Source organism: Stegodyphus dumicola, chromosome 10 (genome assembly GCF_044657685.1).
Source record: "Stegodyphus dumicola isolate Sdum_Otavi_A_Nest chromosome 10, ASM4465768v1".
Lineage (NCBI taxonomy): Eukaryota > Metazoa > Arthropoda > Arachnida > Araneae > Eresidae > Stegodyphus > Stegodyphus dumicola.
Genome location: NC_140777.1, coordinates 43,484,292 through 43,496,715, shown reverse-complemented (window position 1 = coordinate 43,496,715; position 12,424 = coordinate 43,484,292). Strand labels below are relative to the sequence as shown.

At 34.4% G+C, this 12,424-nt stretch overlaps 1 protein-coding gene across 1 annotated transcript in view; it reads right to left on the bottom strand.

Moving 5' to 3' along the window:
- The window catches only part of LOC118200683 (igLON family member 5-like), a 324,052-nt gene that overhangs the window by 80,159 nt on the left and 231,469 nt on the right, over nucleotides 1-12,424 (bottom strand). The window contains exon 3 of the mRNA XM_085826055.1: nucleotides 7,279-7,424. Within this exon, the coding sequence (XP_085682181.1) occupies nucleotides 7,279-7,424 (146 nt within the window). The remainder of the gene's footprint in view (nucleotides 1-7,278; nucleotides 7,425-12,424) is intronic.

Below are 12,424 nucleotides of genomic sequence, written 5' to 3'. Positions count from 1 at the left end.
AAATTCCACACCCAAATTTGGAGCAGACTTTACTAAAAAATTCCTTTCAGAAGAACAGATTTCTTGCTTAAAATATTTCTCCGAATTCAACACTAACAATGAATGCATTTCATTATAGTTTCTAATTGCATCACAAGCCTGCCCTGTAGTTTTATGTTTGCCGTGTAATTGCTCCTTAATTCATGAAAAACAAAGCAGTTATGATTGTCATTTATTTCGGAAATCAGATGATAAAAATATCATAAGCTATTTCAGAACTTATATATACATATCAAAAATAATATAATGAAGCTGATATTTACAAATTATGATTAGACGGAAGAATGCGGATAAAGTTTGTATTAGAGAGAGTTTCCTCAAGTATAATCATAGCATGGTAAAGTGATTTCATTTAAAAATAATACTTAACATGATCTGAAAATCAAAAAACACGTGACATTATTCGACAAGATTTTCAACACCGCTGCTACTTTATTGAAGTACTATATAACATTACATCTTTTCGTTTCTTTTTGGTTGCGCTCACAAATCTAATGCACTTGAAATGTGTCCAAGAAACTCGATTTATTAAACATAATGGTTATCGTCTGAAACGCATTTATACTTCTTTTACCCTTAGTTTGTCGAAATAGCTGAATTGAGCGAAAGTAAATTTCTTTATTTCCAAGGTTATTAACATTAAAGAATTAAATAACAGTAGCAATTTTTTATTACATTTTTTCTCTCTTCTTTTTTCTTTTTCCCTTTGCAAATGTCATGTATATTTTCGATTAAAAGTTACTGAGCATGACAATTTGCACCTTCGCTAAGAACATATTTTAAAAACAAATCCTTTCAAGCAAAATTTTTCCAGAGCAGCGAGAGCAATGTTTTTTACGTGAGCGTAAATAAATTTATTGATTGTAACGCTGACTTATTTGATTTAGTTTCCCTGTTTGTCAGTTGGTTTGTTTATTGATTTTTCGGATCAAAGTTTGAAATTAATATTTGATTCCCTTAAATTCATACCTTGCAAAATTTCACCAGCTTGCATACATACGGTAAAAATACTATGTTCCTCAGTTATTTTTTTTTTCAAAACTGAGAGGTATATTTTATTAATGTTGAATTCTTCGTGCAAACGTTTGCGTAATTAACAAGCTAATAGTCGCAAAACTTGATTTATAAAGCAGGGAGGTTAGAACAGTTATATGAAGGTTATATGAAGTTTTTTTAAGGTTTTTAAAATAATGCAGTGATATTTACTACGTTAGTTCAAACAATGATTTGTTTTTCTTTCATCTATATCAATAGCAAACAATGATGCATTTTCAGATCAGAAGGGTTTGATCCTTTTTCTATTAGTGCACTCATAATTTTAAATGAAGCTGATATCAGATTTTTTAAAGCAAACCTGAATTTAAATGAATGGAAGTATAATTACGTCACTGGATAGATCGGAAGATCTTCAGAAAGAATGGATTTTGTTACGTATACTTTGGTACTGCGTAAACTGAAAGAAATAATTTTCTTACATTTAGAGATAGTTTTTTTATTTTTTTAATTTTCTGCATTTTGTAAACTAAAAGGCTTAAAATGTAACATTTAAAAGCATTTTAATTTACACAGTTTGAGTCGAGTCAAATATACTAATAATTTAAAAGTATATTTAGCAATATATACTTTTGAGAGCATATAACTGAACTTAAAATCGTATAGCGCCGGTGTGTGAATCACATTACGACATTAAGAAAATGTCAAGGAAAAATAAAAGCCAAGGAAAAAGAAATATTTTACCTAACATTTTTGTATTTTTAATGTTCCTTTTAATAGCCCCTATCCGTCTCTATCGTTCTACACCGTAATTTCGAAGATAGATAATAAAGTTTTTTTTTTAGTAGCGGAAGAGGTATTTTGTCCCATTCTTCTTGAACAGCTTTCCAAAGTCAAAGGAGGGTTGTAGCTCGATGTCTGGACAATCCACTTTTAAAAGTCCAAATCACAGATCTCCGTGGATGATACGTCATGAGATTTAGTAAGGATATAAATGAAGGTCATGGCCTTAATACGCGTTTCTTGTTCCATTGTTTTCCAGGAAATTAAAAGTGGATTTTGACGTGCCTGATTTTGGTGTGTCTTGATTTGGCTTGATGCAGTTCTACTGATTCATGGCCCTGTGGGTAAAAAGAAAATATTTCATACTTGAAAATTGGGTATCAAATATATTCCCGATAATATGTGGATTAGACCTTAATAGTTTTGTTCGTCGTTATATCAAAAACCAACAACTATCATAAACCCCTTTAAAAAAGCCCTATTTATATTCTTTGAACCATGTTCTAAGATTTTTTTCCTTCTCTTTGATGATAATAAATGGATCTCTTTTATTGCGATCATTTAAATATACCCAAGATTCATCTACTGTGACAACATTTTTTTCGTTTTTGTCCGGATAATTGTTTCTCATACAGAATTCTGCAGCGCGTTCTCCTTTCGGTGACATGTCGTGGAGAAGGACGATGCATATTGATGTTTTTTCGCCTTTTTAAGATCCAAGTCAGCATTAATAATTTTTGTTTATAGTTTACACTGAGCATTTTAATGATAATGCAACTGTCCTTCGACAATTTTCTTTTAACCTTAAAGCTGTAGAGTTCCTCACTCTTTTTTTACTAAAATGGACGTTGAGCAGACTAGTGAACGTTTTAGCAACTTATCGCTGAGTTCAAATAACAGAAGTCGTAGACTCAATAAGGGTTAATTAACCTTTATTTCACTCAAGATAAGATGAAAAGTTGGCCTCTTTTTTTATGTCTTACAACAAAGCCTCCACTTGGGCATGAACTCAAAATAAGAAATAAGAACTAAATTGGAACTAACTAAGCTAACATAAATCTAACGTAGTTGGCCCTTAATTTAAACTAGCCGGCGGATATCAAAAGGCACGTAATAATGCGGCCGAGTCTAACAGCTTCTAGAGAGACTTAGCTAGAAGGCAAACACGCGCTGCTCAGGATTCCTAGCTCAGGATTCCGTGAGAGAGATCTCACGAAGTAACTTGAACCTTCCTTAAATACTACTTCTAACTCATTTGTATTCAATGTGATTCTAAAACCTCATTCTGATAGGGAGTTGTAAGCGAAAACAAGATTTGACAGGAAAGTACATTGAAATTAAAATATAAGCTTACAAAGTTCTTACCTTTGCAACATTCGAAACATTCCGTTTTTTCCTTGGATATGTAATTTGAACATTTGTTCTCTTAGAAACCAAACTTCTGTTAGAAAACAAATTTTTTTTGTCTTGTTGGAAGTATTATCTATCGTTTCTTTAGATACTGAAATATCATGGTTTTCACGTTATTTTTCAATGAATATGAATAATTTTCTTAATATGAATAATTTTCTTCGGAAAGAGCACAAACATAGGCTTCCCTCCATTGCTTCTTTAGAAGCGGCATTTTGCAAGAAAATAAAAGTTTCAAATAGCAGACGATATTTCAAACTTTCAAAAATACAGCTGCAGAAACAAAATTCCAAGCAAGCGAATTTTATAGCAAATCAAAATCGTCTAAAACAGTGTGCGAACAGTCTCTGTGCATATAGTTCAGCTAAATTTACTTGGGTAAAGAATGCATTATTATTTTTCACCCAGAGCGAATGAGTTCTGAAAACTTATTTTAACGTAAAATTAAGTGCATATTAAATTACACAAATATTCATAAATATGATACATGAAAAAAATGGGTAATTTACAGAGGCAGTCCTAATACGCTTAGTAAGTATTAAATTTATTACTTCCGTACTTACATTGCTTAATTCCCTCCTCTTTAAGAAATGCTTGCCCAACTTATTTCCTTTTTAGCTCTTTAATAATTATAAGTCATCGTAATAAGGAAATGTCCGATCTACTTAACGTGATTCTTTTTAAAAAGACAGATTTTGTAAACTTTAAGGTTTAAACCTCTACTTAATATTAAAATTATTGCCCAAGTTTTAAGAACATACGTATGGAAATTTAATTGTAAGATTATAGGAACAATATTGCATTAACATGAGCATTTCATGAATCTGAATGTTTTTTTAAATAACTGTTTAGAGATTGATTTTTACTGCAAGTATGATTCTAGACAGTAGAAGCCTCATTTATCTCTTGTGTAACTCCTTTCTTCAGCATTCCTTCCCTTGCACAGTGAAATGATAAAATGCATCTTTGTCATCAGGTTTTGCTTTCTCAGACATTTTAGGAAGAAGCTGTAAATCAATGATAGCAGATGCCGACTGTGCGTATAATCAATATTAATCTCATATACAAACATGCGTATACATTTTAGAATATTTTTAGCATATAAATGTTCCGAATTCCATGCAATAAATAAAGTGATGCAGATGCGTTATAATACCGTAATGTACCTATAACACCGGTATGTCTCCAAATGTTTTAGTCAAGGTTTCTAAAATGTTAAAAAATATTCATGTGATATTCCTCTTACTAAAGCTGTTTAAACTGTGTAAAGCTTCTATACGTTCATCACACGAGAAAGACTGAAATCAGTCCGATTTAATGAAAGAAAGGACCCGTTAGCCGAATGTTGTTCTACTTAAGAGGCGACTTTTAAAACATTATCTTCAAGGATATTTTCAATCGCCTGATTTGATTCGTAATGATGGAACCACAGCTGAAGAAAGATCGACATGCTAGATTTATTTCCCTATTTTATTTGAGCCTGTTTCGCTTTATGTAAAACAGTCTACTGAAGCTGACTTGAAATACAGTTTTCAAATGACGTGCAATGCTGTGAGGTGACGGCAAAACAAATTACAAGTGCAAATGATGGAAGCGGAGGTTAACAGCCTTGAAATGCATATTTTAAAGTAACAGAGTATAATGTTGGACAGTTTGCGCGGACATCTCATGAAAGATGTTAGAAAAAAAAAAAAAAAGAAAAGAACAAAAGTATTCCTGTCATCATCTTGGAGGGCAACTAACAACATTTCTAAAGCGATTAGATGTATTAATGACTAAGTGGCTCCAAGCCTATCCCTGAAAGTTTAATGCGGAGTGCATTTATCAGGAGATCCTGGCTGCCCTAGATGCAATACTGCAAAGAATGTACTCACTCTGTATGTACACCAACGCCTAGGAACAATCAACCAGATGGGAAAGATATGCATTATGCAATAGATACCTGCACATTTTGAAATTAATGGGAACGAGGAAGCCGATGAGCTGGCTAAAAAAGCAACAAATCTCAACAACTCAATCCCCGTCATTCTTGAAGATGCTAATGCCATTGCCAGATACAGAATAAAAGAGACATATATTAAGACAGACCGTCAGATATGTGAGATTTGATGCAAACAGAGAAACCACAAAGACTATTACTAGATTGAGAACCCGCCATTTTAGACTAAAAATTACTGGAGATGGGTACCAGATTATATAGAACGTGTAGAAAATACTCAGAAACGGAGCTTTTTCCAAAACCACATGTTCACCTGTTCGGCAATAACTGCAGCTCTGCAAAGCTTGAAGGAATTTTCTTTTCAGGAAGAGCTGTAAGTGAAAAGATAGTAGAACTGGCAAAACCAATGATTTCCAAGCATGGATCCAATTGACGTCTCAAAAGACATGACAACAACCAACCAATCATCAGGATCGAACAGTTCTACTATTTAGAAGCTGAAAAATCCAGAGACCTTCTATTAAATTCATTTTCTCGCGGATTTTCAATGCATGGGATCTGACGTATGAAGCAATATTAGGGACCAGCTTCAAGGAAACTCGGTATGTAATCCGTTTGATGATTTTGAAGATAACTGCAAGTGGGAAGACAGACAAAACGGTAATAAACGGGATGGAAACGGTGACGGAAGTGATGATTTGCAAGAGGAAAGGGAAATTCAAGCAGCATTCTATGATTTGATGCTTAGGCAGTAACAGTGAACAATAATAAGAGTGGAAGAGATTCAAGAACTAGGAAAGTATGAATGAAAATAAATAATTAGGTATTCTATTATATAATATTAATATTATTAGTCCAAAGGGAATATTAGTCTATTAAACTGTTCTTAGTCTCGAAACGGGATTTTGCGCCGAATCACAATAAAAGGTTGTATAACTTAAAAATTGTTGCCACCAAATATTATCGTCGTGTATTATATTTAAAGAAATTAAATAATGAAGAATCGGCATGAATGTATGTATGTTTCTCGGAATGTGAAAAAAACGCAGATACCTAGAGCCATCACATTTTAAACAACATAGTTCTCCACCAGAATATGAGTACCTGGAAGCCCGAAATAGGAATTTCGAACTTGTTTTGTAGTCTATTGTATAGTTTGTAAACTTTTAACGAATTTTTGATTAACAAACTCAACTATTTCAAAGCGAGAAATGGCAACACGGTACAGACGAAAATATTTTTACCTCTATCGCGTGAGACTGTCTATCGGAAATTCCAAAGATATACTGTTTTTAAATATTTTAGTCCAAATGCTCTCGAAACGTATGTATGCCTGTAAATGAAAAAATATCCCCTTTGGGCATAATATAAAATCTGAAATCTTTCAGATTTTTTTGTTATGTATTCTTGTTGGTATGAAGGCTTTTTTTAAATAAATAATATTATGACAGTTACTGGTAGTTTACGCATTGCTAAATATCTTCTTACTCTAACAGCGCCTTTCGAAAATTAAATTATTCGCCCAGTGTTTCCAGATACATTTAGTAGATTTTTGCCCGATACAATTAGTACGAAAAAAAAAGGGTAATACGAGAATAGAAGCACTTTAAGAGTTCTCATAAAGTTAAACTGTTAAAAGGTAAGGTAAAATAACACGCGTAACAAATATTAATTTAAAAGTCAAACAACAAAAATCAGCGTTATAATTGCAAATTTTCACAGGACCATTATCCTCAGCTTTCTTTTTTTCACATGATCTGTTCGCCATTTTGTGATTGTATTAGTTTCGGAGTCTCAAACAACAGCTAAGGATGATGGTTCGGTAAAACCATCGAAACTAGTATTGATAATACGTGTTTCTTTTGGACAAAAAAAAGGTGGGGACGAGAGAGAAAGAGCGTTTTAGAACTCGAAACGCTAAAAAAGGAAAACATAAACCCGGCAACACTTTAAAATGGAAATGTGTAACCGGAAAAATGAAAATCGATGAAATTAATGTCAGGAAGGCAAAAGTTATAAGTAAAGTTAGTTACCTTTCTTTCAAACGGCTATCGCCGTAACCTAAAATAAAACATAAAAAAAAATAAAAGTTACTTAGTAAAACACGTACGTACGGTAGACAGTGAGAATGAAGTGAGTTTTAGTCTCTTTTCCATCAATGATGGCAGAACAGCTATACTTCCCTCTGTCTTCATAACGAACGTCTTCGAAGACTAGCTCTAACCCCAGAGGATTGTGCGGAGAGGCTTCCACGTGTACCCTGGGAATTAAAAAACAATTATTTTTCGCTGAAATTAGTACAACAGGTAAATTAATCTCAAATGCAGAATATACGTTACCAATCGCAAGATTACATAATGTTGTTTTTTACAGAACACTCAAATTTTATGCAAGATATCAAACTATAGAAAAAGGTAATTCCTATATTTTTTAAGCTTTTATTTTACGCATTTACTGTGTTTGTTGCTATGGTCAAAGGTTCAGTTCGTTATGGATTTTTGTAAGCTATCGAGTTCAAATTCTGTTCACAGACTGTTGATGACAATTTAGTGAGATAAAGCGATTTTTTTCCAAAATTCGATTTAGTGGTTTTTATTTCTTTGTACGAAGTAAAGGAAGTACTGTAATCGCAAAAAAATTCGGGAATAATATCTTAATGAAAATATCTATTTAACCGTTATTGAACCCATTTGACGATGTTTACGCGTGACATCTGTATGTATGGAGAGATTAAAGGGTAATTTATTTCCCCAAAAATGATTTTAAAATGGATTTAAATGCATTCAGAAAAGATTTTTTTCATGATGCCTGTACGTACGGATGTGTATCGCGTAACTTAAAAATTAAAAATGAGTGTTGAAATTCTACGCGTGGAATTTGTGCACTTCCCATTTTCGTTGCAGTTGGCCGCATCAAACATACATCATACACACACACACACACACACACACACACACACACACACACACACATATATATATATATATATATATATATACAGGGTGTACCGTAAACGTTGCGACAAACTTCTAGGAGAAGTAGGGCACATTATAAGGATTAAGAATTGCATAGGAACCTATACCAGGAAATGTCAGGAATAAGTGGTAGCAGAGGTAAATTATGGGGAAGGAAACAAGAGAGTGATTAATTTGAAACATTTATTGGACATGAATACAAATGGAGTTTCGACAGTTTAAATGTTACAACACATACTCGAAGTTTGCACCATCAGACGTCAAACATTCCTGACACCGACGGACCATTGATTGTCGAACATGCTCAAACACACCAGGAATTTCTTTGATTGTAGGAGCAGCGAAGGCGAGTTCTGCCAAGAGATCCATTTCAGACACAATCGTGATATGCGACACTTTTGATGGCTCCCCACAAAAGGAAATCAAGGCTCGATAAATCCAGTGAGCATGGGGGCCAGGGAACCGGTGCACCACGCCCCAATCCATCGATGCGGGAATGATCTGTTCAGATGGCTAAAACGTCCAGTTCAAAATGAATCAACTTCTTAATGACCTGTAGTCACATAAATTTTGACGCAGACGTGCGAATAAGCTGTGTTGTGGTTGATGTCTGTCGGGAATGCATTCTTGATAAATGCTTGCAGCGGCTCCATACACTAAGGACAACTTCAGCTGTTCCATACACTAAGGACATGTCTGCAAGCTCTCCGTTCGTATAGCGTTCCATGCTCTTCGTACGCTGCCCACCGCTCGAATGAGGCAATACTCACTTTCCACTAACACTCTCCTGTAGGGCACTCCCTAGCGACGCACAGTGACGTTTCTGGACATGGCTTCCTATGCAATTCTTAATCCTTGTGATGTGCCCTACCTCACCTAGAAGTTTGTCGCAACATTTACGGTACACCCTGTATATATATACATATATATTGCCCTATATATATATATATATATATATATATATACACTGAAGAGCCATTACATTATGACCATCCTGTTAATAACATGTAAGACCACCTTTAGCTCTCAAAACTGCCAGCATCCGGAGTGGCCTTGACTACGCAAGGTGCTGCTACGTAGTATCTGGTAGCAAGCGCTCACCAGCCGGTCCTGTAATTCTTGCACATTGCGAGAGAGTAGCGTGGCAGCATAAATTTGGTTTTTCAGGTGGGACCACAAATGCTCTATTGGATTAATGTCAGGTGAATTTGGAGGCTAAGACAGGACTTGAAAGTCACTGCAGTGTTTCTCGAACCATTCCCGGACGATTTAACCCTTATTACATGGTGCATTATCCTGTAGGTAAACACCATCCCCCGCCTGAAATACTGTTGTCATGAATGGGAGAACGTCATCTGCAACGATGTTCACCTAGCAAACAAACATCAGCAATTGTTCTACGAGGATTATGGGTCCTAATGTGTCCCATGAAAACATTTCCCACAGCATAACACCCCCGCCACTGGCTTCTCTCCGTTCAACTGTGCATCCAGGAGACAGGGCTTCGGTTGTAAATCGTCGTATTAGCACACGCCCGTCGATGTGATGAACCAGAAAACGTGATCGTTGGACCATGCAACTTTCATTCTTCCAAAGTCCAATTCCGATGTTTCTTGGCTCACTGCACACGCAGCTAGGGATGGCGTGCCGTCAATGAAGAGGCATGCTTCGGGCTCCGGCTGCGTAGGCCTATACGCAGAAATGTACGCTGCACAGTGTGTTGTGAAATACTCTCTGGTTCGTCACTGTTGTAGCTGGTGTTGATTTCTGCTATTTTAGCTCTTCTGTCACGGCGAACAATGGATAGCAACCTTCGCTATCTTCTGGAATAAATGCACGGTCGACCGACACACTGCTGGCCGGCGACTTGTCGTTTCACTATCTCTATATCACTTTCGATACGTGCTCACAAAAAATGCGCGTGAACACCCCACTAAACGCCCCGTTTCTAATGCATAGCCACTTTATATACTCTAACATGAGCGGCGCACCCAGAGTGGAATCATATTTATTGGAAAAGTGCAAATAATTTTGTTTCTGGCGACCTCATTGTTATAGATGGAGTTGATTATAATGTAATGGCTCATCGGGTCTATATATATATATATACATATATATATATATATATATATATATATATATATATATATATATATATATATATATATATATATACATATATATATATATATATATATACATATATATATATATATATATATATATATATATATATACATATATATATACACATGTACACATACATATATATACATATATATGTATATGTATGTGTATATATATATATATATATGTGTGTGTGTGTGTGTGTGTGTGTGTTATGATTTAAAAAAATGCGTAGATGAAGGCACTGGAACTTGAACAGCTTAACGATGCTGCGTAGATTACCGAGAAGACAGTAGTGTGGCAGAGTGGAAAACATGATAACGCAATTTAGCACAAGGTATCTTGAAAAATCACAATCTTTATTTTTTTACGTATATCAAACATCCTTTTCCAGACAAGATGTTTCCTAATTATATTTGAATACAGTAAGTTGCATTTTGAAGAACGACGTCGTTTTAAGCAAGTAAGCGGCAGCAGCATACATAAAAAGCATCTTGCTGGCAGGAGAGCTTATGCGGAAAAAGGGGCAAGTATCATAGCACTTAAGAGAAAGAAGGGTGGGAGTGGGAAAGTTTCAGTTCACAGTTTTGGTTTACAATTAATTTGATTGGACAAGACGCATTTGCATTAAAACGTTACATAAGATAGAAAAACCCGGAACCTGTAAAAAGGGATGAATTTAGAGGCAGATCACCAAATTGAGAATGTTAATTTTGAGGTCGCCAATTAGGTTTTTCAAACAGCTATCACATTTTCTTATATCTTACATATGACTCCTTCAAAAGAATCTTCTATTCACAAATTATTATTGAATCATATTTATTGGAAAAAGTGTAAATATTTGTGAACTTATTAGTACACAAGATGAAAATAAGCTGGACTTACTCGCATCAAGAGACTTTAAAAAGTATTTCATTCCATTTCAACTATTTTTATGAAATTGCTGTTTAATGGATATTTTAAGAAAAATTGAGAACTTTTATGCTGTTAATTTATTTATTATTATTATTCCATATAAAATTTAGTTATATGTTTATTATAAATCATTTTAAAATTGTATAATTCAAAATCTTGACAATTATATGAGAAAAGATCATGATCTATGATAGGACATAGTTAAAGCTTGTAAGCTATGTTCTGGATGATTCTTCATATCTTTCCTCATACATCCTGCTTCACTAATCTACTAATGCTTTGTTCACCCGGTCTTTTGTTTTGAGGGGAGGATGTAAAATATTAAAAAAAATACGATAGCTGTGCTTTTCGAGAACGTGCAACCTTTAATTAACTTTCTGCAATTCAGGATCTTCCCCCTAGACCAGTACCTTCTAGAATTTGCTAGCCTATTACGTAACTGCTACTATAAATACTGAGAGCGCGCCATTTTTCAGTCAGATTGCTTCCTAATCTCGATGCTACAAGTCTCTGCGCTGCCCTGTCATCTTTCTTCCTTTGTTAGAATTGGGTATAACGCATAAAGTTTAAATCCAATCATACTTAGTTAAAACCACTATGGATATGTAATCTAAAGAGTGCTATCTGAAAGGAAAATGATCTGCTAATTGGAGTAAATGAAAATGGGCAATTAAAAGCTAAATCAATTTGTGTCGTCTTTTGGATATCCTCCTTACCACTCTGAGAAAAGCCATGCCTGAACTTTGACGCCGAGCTTCACGACTGCCAAAATATCACAGTACTCTCTTAATGGTTAATATATTTTTTTAGTAGGGCTTATGAGTAGAGATGGCCTAGATAGAAATAGACATATTTTGCAGGTTATACATGTGGGCTAACATGGGAATGTCACGTAGCTTCTATATATTTGAAAAACGAAAATATATAGTCCCTCTGTCCCGTAATATTAGTAGCAGTTGATGTAATTAATTTGTCTTGTAGGAATAATAGCAAACGTTAATAAGTTTAGAACACAACATTTATTACCATTAAACAACATTTACATTTATTACTAGATAAAATTTAAAATATTAATTCTACTTTTTATTTTGAGGTTTTTCAATAATTTCGTTACTGCATTTTTAAACTTGGAGGTAGTGTAAGCCTGGCGATGCTTTGCTTTCGCCTACATGCATGAGCTTAAAATTATTAGAGCCATCGGGAGAAATATTATCTTTACTACTTCTGCGGTTCCTTCTCTAAC